Below are 13,174 nucleotides of genomic sequence, written 5' to 3'. Positions count from 1 at the left end.
ACTAGAGCCCTGGTGTGTAAGTGACAATTCTGATTCTCTTGGGGCCGATGAGTGTCCTGGCCTAACTGACTGGGCTCAGGGAGGCATTTTAGTGGTTCCTAAGGCCTCTGCCAGACCACAGAACTGCTGCACCCTTGAGAAGCTGTCTCCCTTACCTTCAGCCTCTGGACAATTTCCCTTATGTCCTCCACAGAACCCTCAGAGGCCTTTAGGAAGATGTGGTCCCCTCGCCCGTAGAAGATTTTGAGCGTCGAGGAGTCTGGGGTCCAGCCGATGACATCCCCGCAGTAGCAGTTGAACACCACCTCTTTGGTGCGTAGATCCAGGAGCACCACAAACTCGTTGGAAATTCCCAAAATGCAGTCGATTTCTACCCCCTGGGCGAAGTCCTCAGCCGCCACCCTCCAGGCGATGGCCCCGGCGCTGTGCTGCTCAGCGCCTGCCCGGGCTTTTGTCTTCTCCTTCTTCTTGGAGGTTAGGGAGATGAGGTTGAACTTGCCGGTGGAGTCAATGGGTGTGTTGGAGACACAGTTTTCAGCCAGGTCCTTGAGGTACTCCTGGCGGGTCCTGGTGGCCATGGTGTGGAACTTGTCGGACTTGTGCGCGGCATTCTCAGCATTAATCACCTTGGCCAGCAAGAAGTCTCTGAAGACATCAGATTTGCGGAATGTGGTTCCACTGGGGATGGGGGGTCCGAAAGGAGGAGCGTCTTTGGATCGGGTCACAGCCATACTGAGGAGGGAGAAATTATTTAGATGGTAGAAAGATAGGCACTTGAGAGTTCCTTTAGAAAGACAATACATGACCAGAAGGAGGAGTTTCCTTTCTAAGAACGGAAGTCTACGTCTAACTAGTAAGTTGCCAGCCAACTAGACTGGAAACTGGAGAAAGCCTTAGGGCACATGCATGCATTTTTACTTCCTATACAACAGATGTTAGAACATCCACTGTTATTCAAAGGATAATTTTCCTAGCATTGTTCAAGTTAAGTTAATCTTGTTTTACATACATACAAGCTTGCAGTAAATTACAGTTTGGCAAAAATTCACCCCTCTCTCTCTACCTTTGTGGGCAGGTACATCCCCACCCCATTGAGCCTGAGCCTGGTCATGTGACTTGATTTGGCCAATGGCTTTTGAGCAAAGGCACAAATGTGTGTGCGGGCCAGGCTTGCCTCCTAGGCACCTGCCGTCGCCATGAGGTGAACATGTCCCGGGGCCTACTGGTCCAGGAGGATGAGGACACCTGGAGCAGACCTGCAGCCGGGGCCAGCCAGACCTCAGCTGACCTGCAGATGTGTGAGCCAAGAAGAAATGATAATGTTTGTGAGCCACTGAGCTTCAGGGTGGTTTGTTAAGCAGCATTATTGTAGGAACACCTGACTGATATGGAACATTCTGTGATTTACTTCTTTCAGACACTTGTGTAAGACTAACACACTTTGTAAATCATCTCTACAAGGGTTGTTCTGAAAATTCACTGTACAGGGAAGTTAGGACGGGGCTCTTCCTACTTCAGTTTTGACTGAGATGCTATTATGATAGAAATCAGATAGCAACTGAGTGAGAAAGTAAAAAGGAAATGATCTAAAACCTCTTCCCCCAAATAACCTTCTCACCCACTATGCAAATTAGAGAGGGAGGATCTCACTGGGAGGAAAATCTTTGGAGAAAGTGGCCCCATGAATAGGGGCCGTCCTAGGTGACCCTTATATTTGGGAGGAGACTTGGGTCTGCTCCTGCCTGGGAGATCTAGAAGGTGGGCAGGGAGCCCCCGCAGAGCCCAGAGAGCACGCAGCCAGCTGTGACCAGAGCCCCAGTGACACTTCCCTGTCTCCCGTTTTCTCCTTGTGCTCCAACCCTGGACAGGTCAGAAACTGGCAGTGAGCAGGCCTGGGGCAGGGGAAGTGCAAGGCGGAGAAACAGAGGAGAGGGAAGCAGGTTTCCCAGCCACCGAGGTTCCCAGGCAGAGGCAATCCTGAGCTGGGAGGCAGGAGATTTGCTGATAAGTCAAGTTTAGACTTGATGAACCTTGTTTGTGACAGTCTAATGACCAAATCGAGACTCAGCGGCTACAAGTTCGACGATTTCTAGTATCAGGCAGAAAGGCTACAGCACCTGCCAGAGTGAACACCCAGGGGGCAGGGGAAGACAACTCTCACGGAAAGACATTTAAAGGGGCTCCAGAGACACCATGAGTTATGCTGTTTACATGATGATGATTAAAAAACAGTATGAGGTGCTGAAAACGAGGTTTTTCTTAGAGAGTACTGCATTCACCTTCTATAAAAATGTCAGCTTGTGATTACGGTGTTGGGAGAGATTTCATACCGTAAGACAATTTTTAAAATAATGAGATTCTTGATTAAAACCTGTTTTGTGAAACCCAACCACAATGAAAAGCTTGTTCAGGTTTCAACTCCCAAGCCCCCACCCAACTTGACAAGGGGACAGGGTGACATTCATGCATTTGTTTGACCAGTGCTTCTGGGACGCCCCCCCTCTTGGGCCCTGGGGATTTAGTGTTCTGGGAGGGCCGCTGTGAGGAAGAGAAATTACGCTGGGATCTGCAGCTGAGTAGGAGACAGAGGAAGAGCTGAGGGGAGGGCCGTGCAGGCAGTGGGCATGGGAGGAACAAGGCCCGACAGGAAAGAGCACGCGCAGGGCGAGGTGAGGCCGGGGTGCCCAGACCCCAGGCAGTGAAGGATGGAAGGCTGATGAGGTCACCAGGGACCAGGCTAGGCCGTGCCTTGATGGTGAGTTAGCGCTTTTCATCTCGAAACAAGCAACCATTCTACCATCTGGGCTGGCTATTCACCGCCTGTGCCCCCAGACGCAGTCTCTACCATTTCCTGCCCTGGAAGGTGGGTTTCTACAGGCTGTGCGACCTTCACTGGGTTCCCCTGGCCAGGCTACGGGAAGGGGAGAGGAGAGAGGGTGGAGTATTTATTTCTCTTCACTGCCTCCCTGCTGGGCTCGGATGGTGGCAGTGGCTGTGGTCCTGGGCCCTTTACTCAACAGCCACAGCTTCTGCTGCGCAGCCCCTCTCCCAAAGCCATAGTTCTCCCTAGTTTCCAGAAACTTCTCCCATCCCCTTCTGACCTCATCCCTGGGGGTGGGGTAATGGCTCCCTGCTGTTGCTGGTCCCTGGATGTCTCACTTTCCTGTATTGGTTCCCTTAACATACCCACACCTATTAGTCTGTTCATTAATCCCTCAGTTAAAACCCAGAGTGGGGGGCACCTGCTTCTTGCGGGTCCCTGATGAATGCAGGTGCCAGATTGACAATCTGCAAGGATCACCGTGGCTGCCCCATGAAGAAAGGGATGGACGGGACCAGAGAGTGTGCAGGAGACCATGGAGGGAGCTACTGCAGACCCGGGTGGGTCAGGCCAGACCCCTTGCTCTCCACCCCCACGGTTCACTGGCCAGTGAAACCTTCTCTACATCCCGGGAATGCGTGTGGGCAGGTGCCACCCACCTGGGCTCAGCTGATGCCCCAGAGCCGGCACAGGTGTTCAATACTGATTAAAGTAATGATTTAAACTTGAACAGACAGACCAAGAAGAAACAGATTCTTACCAATGTGTAGGTTGGACAGAAAAAGGCATTTCCCGGTGGAGAGGTTCTTCAAAGGCCACGCAAACCAGGCAGCTTTTCTTCTGTGGGCGTGGCCTTGCCTCCAGGCAGGGGGATGGATAAGACAACCTCGCCAGTCTCTCTACTCTAATTAAAGCCGTGTTCAGACTGTGCTTTACAGATGTGAATGGCTCTGCAGCTTCTTCGCTCAGGACGTGGCTGCTTAGAGTGACAGCTTTGGGCTCTTCCCATAGTCCTGATTCATGATTTTAAGAATTATGAAACTGCAAGCTGCTGAAGGTTTCTGGACAATCAGAACAGCTGGTCCCTCACTTCCCCAGCAGGAGGCATGGGGTTTCCCCAGCCCACAGGCTGCAGGGATGCTGGTGTGCTATGCAGAAAGTACGCACTTGAAGCGAGCGGGAAAGGGCGGCACCTCCTTATGCAGCCAGGAGATGGTGCGACCACCAGGTCACCTGTAGCTGTAGCTCAGTATTTCTAGAACACTCACAATTATTTATTCAACAACTATCTTCTCAGGGCCTACAATGTTTGGGCCAGGCATGTGTCTAGTTGGCAAAGGCATCTTTGGGGTCCTCTACATGGCGAGCGCCGGGCCAGCATAGATGTATGAAGGTGAGTATGACGTGGGGTTACCCTCGAGGGAAGCAAGAGTCACATCGACAGTTTGTTCCTACAGGGTGATGAGTGCTGAGACAGAAACGTGTTTGGGGACACCGGCGGGGGTGGGGGACAGTGGAAGGTCTGTCCAGAGAGCAGCTGCGTGTGGGGAAGGAGAGGAGGGGAGGAAAGGGGTTGCGGGAGGGCCAGCTTTGGTTGTATCTCTAACATTTTCTTTCTTCAGAAATAAAGGGAGAGCTGAAGCAAATATGGCAAAATGTTAACATCTGTTAGATTTGGTGGTAGGCACATGGGTATCTGTTATCCTCTGTACTTTTCAGAACGTTTAAAATGTTGCATAATAAAAATATTTTAAATTAAATTGCAAAAAAACCAAGAAAGCTTTGTGCGTCAGAAAAAAAGAGATTGTTCTGGAAACCATGTGAAGGCTGGCCTGGAAAGGCAGGAGGTCAGCCGCAGGCTCCTGCGATAACCCAGGTAGGAGAGGGGAGCTCACAGTTAGGAGAAAGGGGAGAAGGGCCCACCCAGCAGCCCCCTGCTTCTGATGTACTACAGGAGGGCTGTCTCCTTCTGTGTCTGTGTGTATGTGTGTATGAGCTCGAGAACAACTCCATCTTTGCTCACCAGGGCTACCTTTGAGCTGCTGAGGAACATTGACAGCATCTAAGTAACCTCAGGCCCACATGGAGCCTGGAGGTGCAGGCCCTCGTAGCTGCTGCTCTGTCCCGGGAACAAATGGGTGGGGGTAAGGGAGGGGGGCTGCAGGCCCGGGCCTGTGCCGTGTGAAGGCCCTGCCATGCGGTGTACTGGCTCCCAGAGGCCACTGGGCAACATATCCAGCCTGGTGGTCAAGCAGCATGTCCTGCATATTGGAATCCACCTCCCTTCTCTCACACATTTGGCCAAGAAGAAACTGGGAGATTCTGGCAATTCCACTGAGACCACCCAGTGTACCTACGCACGTACCCTTTGGCCCAGTAACTCCATGCTTGGGACTTTATCTATTCCAGCTGTGTACTTGGACGCGTGTGCAATGACAGTCTAAACTAGGTTCTGGGGACTTCCCTGACAGTCCAGTGGTTAGGACTCAGTGCTTTCACTGCTGAGGGCCCGGGTTCAATCCCTGGTCAGGGAACTAAGATCCCACAAGCAGCACAGCACGGCCAAAACACAAAAACAAACCCCCCCCCCCCACAAAACTAGGTTATGCACTGCAGGGGGGCGTGTAACAGCAGGCGACAGGAAACAACCCAAACGTCCATCGATAAGGGATGGGGGGAGATTCTCAGGCATCCACGTGATGGACTAATACGCAGTCATGAAGAAGGAAGAGGCACTTTGCGGACTGGTGTGCAAAGTTCTCAAAGGCTGTTGAGCGAAGAAATACAGGATGCAGAACAGTGTGTGGGATATGGTACCGTGTGTGTTAAAAAGGTGGAAAAGGAATACTTGTAAGCATTTGCTTGTATGGCCTGAAGGTATCAGGATACATGAGAAATAGCTAATAGTAGTTGCCTCTGTGACAGGCAACTGGGTGGTTGGGGGTCAGAGGTGAGAGGCCAGAGAGCTTTCCATTTGTCCTTTGGGGGCCGGCCACGCCCCCGGGTGAGAACTGGTGCCTGGGGAGGACGCTGAATGGGTCTGAGGCTTGTGTCACTTCTTGATCTGCGAACTAAGAGAACCCTCAGCTCTGCCTCCCGAGGGGGGCCCCTGCCTGCCCTGTCTCCATCCTTCCATATTCCGATTTTCCTGTGACTCTCAGCCCACGCGCCCTGTGCCCAGGCACAGCTGGTGGTCTTACTCTAGGATGGGCCCGTGACCCCAAGCAGGTCAATGAGCCTCAATCCTGGGGCTTCTTTTCCTGGGAAAGGACAGCTCTCTTTTTGCTGGATTTGCAGCTGGGAAGATGTTAAGCTTGGAGCTACCAGCAAACGAAGCGACAGACAGGGAAGTGGAGCACATGCGGCTAGGCCTGAACGTGTCATTTATGAGAACCAACGTATATAACTGCCTTTTTGAGGTGGGTTTTCTGTCCCTTGCAACCAAAAGATTCCAGGCAAATACAAATCCCTGATGGTTTGCTTATCGAAACTGGGGTGACATGCCCCTTTTCTGGTTAAGAATCACTCTCTCAGAGGGTGTGGGAAGGTGTGAACAGCGCTCCCCTGCTGAAGCACAAACAAGAAACGCAGGAGGCAGCCCACCTGGGCCAGCTGTCCCCCCTCTCTGTCTCTGCCGTGCTGCCCGGATGCTGGAAACCAGCTTTGGTGGTCTCCGGTGCACACAGGGGCGGGGCGCGGGCGCGTACCTGTAGCAGACGCTGTCAGTGCAGGGCTTGTGGACCCGGACGATGATGAAGACGTGCTGGAAGTGGGAGCGGATGTTCTTGGGGGTGAAAGGCAGCGCCCCGGGCTCCTGGAAGATGATCGTCACGATGTCGTTTCCTATGTGCCTCTTCCTTAGTAGCTGGTAAACGGCGGGGAGAGGAAAACGTCATGGTCGGCTCAAGGCTCACGATCCGCCCCGTCACCTCTCTGCGATCCGCCCCGTCATCTCTCTGCCGGCTCCTTCAGTGCCCCCCTCGCTCACTCTGCTCCAGCCACACTGGCCTCCTGCTGCCCCTCAAACACTCCAGAGATATTTCCTCCTCAAGGCCCCTGCCCTGTGTCTTCCCGCTGCCTGGAACATTCTTCCCCCAGATGCCCACATGGCTCGCTCCCGCCCTCCCTCCTTCAGGTCTTGGCTGAAATGTCACCCTCCCACGAGGCCTTCGCTGACTGTCTTATCCATGATGTCACCCCCTCTGCTTTTCTGCCTTTATTACTTAGCACTCGTTGACACTTAGCGTACAGCGGCTTCCCCTCTTCCTTTTGTTTCTTGTCTGTCTTTTCCCACTACAGTGTCAGCTCCATGAGAACAAGGGTTTTGTCTGCTTTGTTCGCTGCCCACTGCTGTATCCTCAGTGCCTAGAGCAGAGCCTGGCACACAGCAGCTGCTCAAGAAACATCTCTTGGAGAAGAGCATGGGCTGGCGGCTTTCGACTTGCTCAAGGCCACGCTCACAGACGATGGCAGAGTCAGACCCGAGACCGCTGGCAGGGCCCATCCCTGCTGCCGCCCCTTCCCTGCTGCCGCCCCTTCCCCGGACACCTGAGTTGAGAAGGTTGGGGCAGCGGCTTCAGACCAGCCCACAGGAACCCTGTCCTTTCTCCCCCGCCTGTCACGGTCTCCGAGAAAAACTCTGTCATCTTTGTAGGCGATCATGTACTCACGGCATTTTACTTGTTTGCTGAAATTACATTGTTCTTATTTGTACAAGTTTAGTCTTCATGTAACTGTTAGGAATTCCCATTGGCCACGTGAGGTCCGCAGATAGGAGACACATGTAGCTCTACATGAGGGAGCCCGTGGTGTGAAATCCAGTCACACTGAGTGGCACAACTCACACTGTTGAACTGTTAGCTCTTTATGTGTGTTTTACACTGGATTAAATTAAATTGCTAGATAAAGTACCCATTACTGTGGCCGGCCCTGTACTAGGCATTTTACATCCACATCTGAAAGCTGCAACCTCGTTTCATCTTTTTTTAAAAAAATTTTTATTTATTTATTTATTTTGGGGCTGCACTGGGTCTTCTTTGCTGCGTGCGGGCTCTAGGGTGTGCGGGCTCAGTAGTTGTGGCTCACGGGCTCTAGAGCGCAGGCTAAGTAGTTGCGGTGCACAGGCTTAGTTGCTCCGCAGCATGTGGGATCTTCCCGGACCAGGGATCGAACCCGTGTCCCCTGCATTGGCAGGCGGATTCTTAACCACCGCCCCACCAGGGAGGTCCTCGTTTCATCTTTACAACAAGGCTGTGCGGCATTAACTCATCCTACCTCCTTTTACCGATGAGAAAAGTTAGGTTCCTGGGGGTTAAACGTCTTGCCCTAAGTCACACAGTCATGGAGGGGAACAGCCAGGATTTGAACCCGCTTCTGCTTGACTCCACAACCCAAGCTTTCCTCACCATGCCTCCCAGACGTCCAGGAGTAGGTTTCTGTCTGCTTCCTGTGCGCCTCCCGTGTCGGGCCCTGACTCGAGCCCCAGTTTCACGCGTGAGTGCAGGGTCCTTTCCCAATGACCCCAAGACATGGGTGCTACCATTCCGCCCATTTTACAGAGGAGGGATCTGAGGCTCAGGGAGGTGAGATTACACAGCTAGGAAGTGGCAGAGAAAGAACTCCAACTCAGGCCTAATGACAGCAATGCTCTTACAGCTGCTATTAGGTGACCCTTCTGAAATCAACAATATTTGACCATTTTCGGCCAGTGAAATCTACAACATCACCTGCACCAATGGAAAAAAATATATACACTAAACCATAAGTCTGTGGGGTTTCTGTTCATTAGAAACTGCTCCCGGACTGAGCATGCATGGCATGTCCAGGAGAGGGGGCCCCTGGCGGTGGGCGTCAGCTGTTGTACCCACCCAGCACCTCCTCCTCCTCCTCCTCCTCCTTCTGGCAGCCGTGTCCATCCCGCTTGGGAAAGCACCTCCCTGATCTCTGTCAACGTTTCAAGCTGAGCTGACCTCACTCGCCCTCTCTAGGGGTGGGCATGTCCTTCAGGCTTGGCCCATCAGCCTATTCCATCCCTGCCCTGGGCCTGGCAAGTGAGTGGTCCAATGAGATTCATTCCTGAAACGTTTCTGGGACTTCTGCAAGACACAGCTCTCTTTCTCCCGTGGTAGCAAAGCTGGTGGGACGTAAGGCGAGGGCGGCTGGGGGGCGACTCTGCACTACTTGGGAAGATCTGTGAATAAGGCCGCTACGAAGAAAAGCAGAGGCGAGAAATGCAAAGAATTCCTAACACTGTTTGAGCTCCTAGATCCAGCCATACCTAAAGCCAGCCCTCTCCCAGTACTTGAGAATTACCTAACCCAGTAAATCCCATTTTTTGCTTTTGCCAGTTTGATTTGTGCTTCTGTCACTTGCAGTCGAAATAATGTTGACTGATTCACTTTTTTTTTTTTCCCACAGGATCCCTGATGACTCAAGAGACTCTTGAGGGGAGTTGGGGTAGCAGGATGGCCAAGGAAACCGTTAGAAAAAAACTGACAGTGAATGACACCTGACCTAGTCTCCAAGCCCCAGGTGATGAGACCGTGATGCAGAGGGTCTCCAGGGCCAAAGGCCTCCACGTGCTGCACAGGACGGTGCCAGGGGGGCCAGTGCCCGGCAGGCAGCCAGCTAACCAGCTGTGGGGAGGGAGAGTGCCGTGGGTTCAGCTGTGCACCCACCGCAAGTCACTTGGGGCCCCCACCCTGGGCCCCACTGACCTGCTGCCTGTTGTTGGGGGTATAAGGGAGCAGAGTGGAGACGTGGAACATGACCTCATAGTCCTGGTACGTCGTGTAGAGGGAGTGGGTTCCCGTGGAGTCAGCTGAAACAGAAACACCAGTTAGCACCACGTCTCCAAAACCCCTGGGCTCCTGCCATATCCCACATGCCATCTGTGTTCGTTTTTAACTCGATGTTTTCACTTAACTCCACCCTTTAAAATTCAGTAAATTTAAGATAAAAAGGAAACCGTACGTTAAGCACCCACCAGGCTGGTAAACATTGAAGAGTCTGACAGTGCCAAGGGTTGGTGGGGATGTGGAGCAACTGGAACCCTCTGTGTGGCTGGTCAGGTGTGTAAATTGGTACAACCACCTTGGAAAACTCTTTAGTAAGATCGACTGAACCTGAAGACAGGCTTAATTGATGACCCAGCACTTCATCTCCTAGGATCACAGCCTAGAGAAATTGTACACAGATGCCCCGGAATATGGGTACAAGTATCCTCCAAATGTTAGTCCAAGGAATAGATAAACAGTTCATACTGTGGAAAAGTACACGGCCGTGAAAAGAAATGAGTCACAGCCACCACATGGGCAAATCCCACGAATACAATGGCCAGACACAAAGGAGCACAAACCGTATGATTCCATTCACATTATGTTGTCAAACAGGCAAAACGAATTATATTATTTAGAGATGCATATGAAGATGGCAAAACTATGAAGAAAAGAAGGAAATGATAATCATAAGAGTCAGAATACTGTTCATCTCTAATGGGAGGGCATTATGACCAGGGAGAAACACCTGATTAGGGGCTCCATGGGGGAAACTGAGGCACAGGGAGGGAGTGACTCACCCAAGGTCACGCACGCTTCAGTGAGTGGCGGCGTCTGGACTGGAACTCAGGCTGTCTGACTCCAGAGTGTTTCCTTAACAGTATTCAATGCTGCCTCTTATGAGTTTCAAAATTCTCATAGGAAACAGACCCAAATCCCTAATCTTTAGCCCTAAAGGTCCTGCATGGTGAGGCCCCCGCCGGCCTCCCTCACTTCCTCCTTCACATTAATTCCCTGAACAACAGCCTTTAGACCTCAGGGCTTTTGCACGTGCTGTTCTTTCCCCCTGGAACGCACTTCCTGCTCCCTCTTTGCCTATTTTATTCCAACTCATCCCTCTCGGGTCACGGGCCATGTTCTTGAGGCCCAGCGCCCACATGAGGTTGGGTTCCCCATATTTGCTCGTATCATCTTGAACTGCTCCTTCCTGCCCAGGGAGGACAGCCAGGAGGTTGTTTTTGCTGGACGCGTGAGTGAACCCACAAACCGCACTGCAAGTAACTCCAGGGTGCCACACTCACCCTGGAAGCCTACTTCCTGGCCTTTTTGAGCACTGAGGTCCACTAGCTTTATTTAACTGTAGGTGCAGGGGAAACAGCAGTAAAACAGACCGAGGAATCCCTATCCTCGTGGACTTCCATTCTAGGGGAGAAGCTGTGACAGGTGAGGTCACTGAAGCCTTGGTTGGCCAGTGCCAGAGCCAGGTGACCTCCAGGTGGCTGTGAGGCCAGGGCAGCCCTGCCTGTTAGTTGGGGACACTGGCCAGGAGCACTGTATTCCCCGGGGGCCTTGTGCACACTGGGCACCACGCAGGTGTCTGTGGCCATGACCCCTCAGGACGTCTCCCAGCGCACATGTGCACAGGATCTCAGAGGACGTGTCTAGGAGCGCAACGGCTGACCCACAGGGCAAGTGAGTCTTCAGACTTTACTAGAATATGAGGTACTGCTGTCCAGAGTGGCTGCACTGCCCGCACTCCCACCAACGCAGTCCTCGAGCTCCCGCTGCCCGGAGTCCTCACCTGGGTATCACCAGGCCTTTGGACCTTAGCTCACGGGATGAGTGTGCGGTTGGGACTCACCCTGCTCCCCCCGCAAGGCCACCCGCCGCTGCCACTTACTCTTGACGTCCAGCTGGGCGGCGTACTTGGTGAAGCCCTTCAGGCAGACCTTCTCTCCGATGAGGGAGAGGAACTCCTCAAAGGCCGGCCCGGCCTCCTCGTTGTTGTACATCTCCTCCTCCGAGCTCTGGCCGGCCTTGCAGTAGAGGATGCCCACTTTGTGTTTCCGGCAGAGCTGCAGAGGCGAGAGTGGCGTCAGGGAGGCAGGCCAGGCAGAGATGGAGGGGGGCATGGAACAAAGCAGGCTCTCTCGGGCGCAGAGCCCGGGGAGCTGCCGGGGTCACACAGGAATTCAGTGCCACAGACAAAGAAGAAGAAAAGGCGTGGGGGCACGTCCCAGTGGTCCCTCTGCCACCCCGCCATTCCAGAGAGGCACAACAAGGTGCTGGTGCCGCCATTCTCGTGCTTTCTACATGAGCGCGGAGGGCGGCTGGCGACGCCATTTTCTCAAGGGAAAGACCTTGGCAGGCTTCCCACAGTAGGTGGACTGGACCTGGCTAAGGTTCTGCAAAAGGAGATTCTGGAGGACTCAGTCTAGTCGACATTGTTTTTTAGGGGGTGAGCCCTTGATAACCATGTTGTTGTTGTTTTTAATTAATTAATTAATTTTATTTATTTATTTTTGGTGCGTTGGGTCTTTGTTGCTGCGCGCGGGTTTTCCCTAGTTGTGGCAAGCGGGGGCTACTCTTTGTTGCGGTGCGTGGGCTTCTCATTGCGGTGGCTTCTCTCGCTGCAGAGCACAGGTTCTAGGCATGTGGGCTTCAGTAGTTATGGCTCACGGGCTCAGTAGTTGTGGCTCACGGGCTCTAGAGCGCAGGCTCAGTAGTTGTGGTGCACAGGCTTAGTTGCTCCGCGGCATGTGGGATCCTCCCGGACGAGGGCTCGAACCCGTGTCCCCTGCATTGGCAGGCAGATTCTTATCATTGCACCACCAGGGAAGTCCTCCATGTTTGTTTTATGTATCCCCGATTCCTCTGTTCACTGGTGATTGGACCATCAACAGTCATGTGACCTAAGTGTGGGCCAGTCAGAGGCTCTCCTGGGACTGAGAGCCAGCTAGCTGGGGCCTGTGTGTGCCTATAATCCTAACAGTAATTCTGTGAGCTGTGGGAGGGCCAGAGAAGCAGGGGGAGGCAGTGTGCAGGGAGGGAGAGGGAGCACGCACATGCTCCCGTGCACACACACACACACACACACACACACACACACGGGAACCTGGTGGCTCTTTTGTTCCTAGACTATTTCCCTCCTAAGACCCAGTCACATTCAGGCTCTTGGCACCCCTAGAATTTGATAAGAGACCCCTCCTTTTACTGGAACTAACCTGAGTGGGTTTCTGTTCTTCAGAGAAAAAAACAAGTGACCAAGACAGAAGGAGGTACCGGGAGTGGGGCTGCAGGCTGTTGCCCCAGTGCCCCACCCTCCCCCTCCCTGGCCCCCGGCTCACCCCTTGCTCGTCGAGCTTCAGCAGCTGCTCCGTCACCTTGGGAGTGTTGAGAGCCAGCCGCAGGCAGTGGATGTTGAGCTCGGGGATGACATACTCCAGGGCGTCCTTCAGGGGCAGGCCCCGCCCTGTCCCATGCTTCACAGCTGTGGGTGTGGCGTCCTCCAGGATAGAGCCACGCAGGGTGGTGAGCTGCTCGAGGGAGAGGAGGGAAGGTTAGGAGGCTCTCAGGA

The 13,174-nt window shown here is 53.2% G+C and overlaps 1 protein-coding gene across 9 annotated transcripts in view; it reads right to left on the bottom strand.

Moving 5' to 3' along the window:
• Positions 1–13,174, bottom strand: part of SIPA1L3 (signal induced proliferation associated 1 like 3) — a 240,868-nt gene that overhangs the window by 70,220 nt on the left and 157,474 nt on the right. For all 9 annotated transcript variants that reach the window (XM_057534114.1, XM_057534115.1, XM_057534113.1 and 6 more), the window contains 5 exons: positions 12,945–13,133; positions 11,498–11,672; positions 9,538–9,641; positions 6,529–6,686; positions 156–732 (listed from right to left, as the gene is read on the bottom strand). In XM_057534114.1, the coding sequence (XP_057390097.1) occupies positions 156–732; positions 6,529–6,686; positions 9,538–9,641; positions 11,498–11,672; positions 12,945–13,133 (1,203 nt within the window). The remainder of the gene's footprint in view (positions 1–155; positions 733–6,528; positions 6,687–9,537; positions 9,642–11,497; positions 11,673–12,944; positions 13,134–13,174) is intronic.

The sequence above is a fragment of the Balaenoptera acutorostrata genome, chromosome 19, assembly GCF_949987535.1.
Source record: "Balaenoptera acutorostrata chromosome 19, mBalAcu1.1, whole genome shotgun sequence".
Lineage (NCBI taxonomy): Eukaryota > Metazoa > Chordata > Mammalia > Artiodactyla > Balaenopteridae > Balaenoptera > Balaenoptera acutorostrata.
The sequence above is the reverse complement of the archived record's forward strand: the minus strand, read 5'-3'. Positions and strand labels throughout refer to the sequence as shown.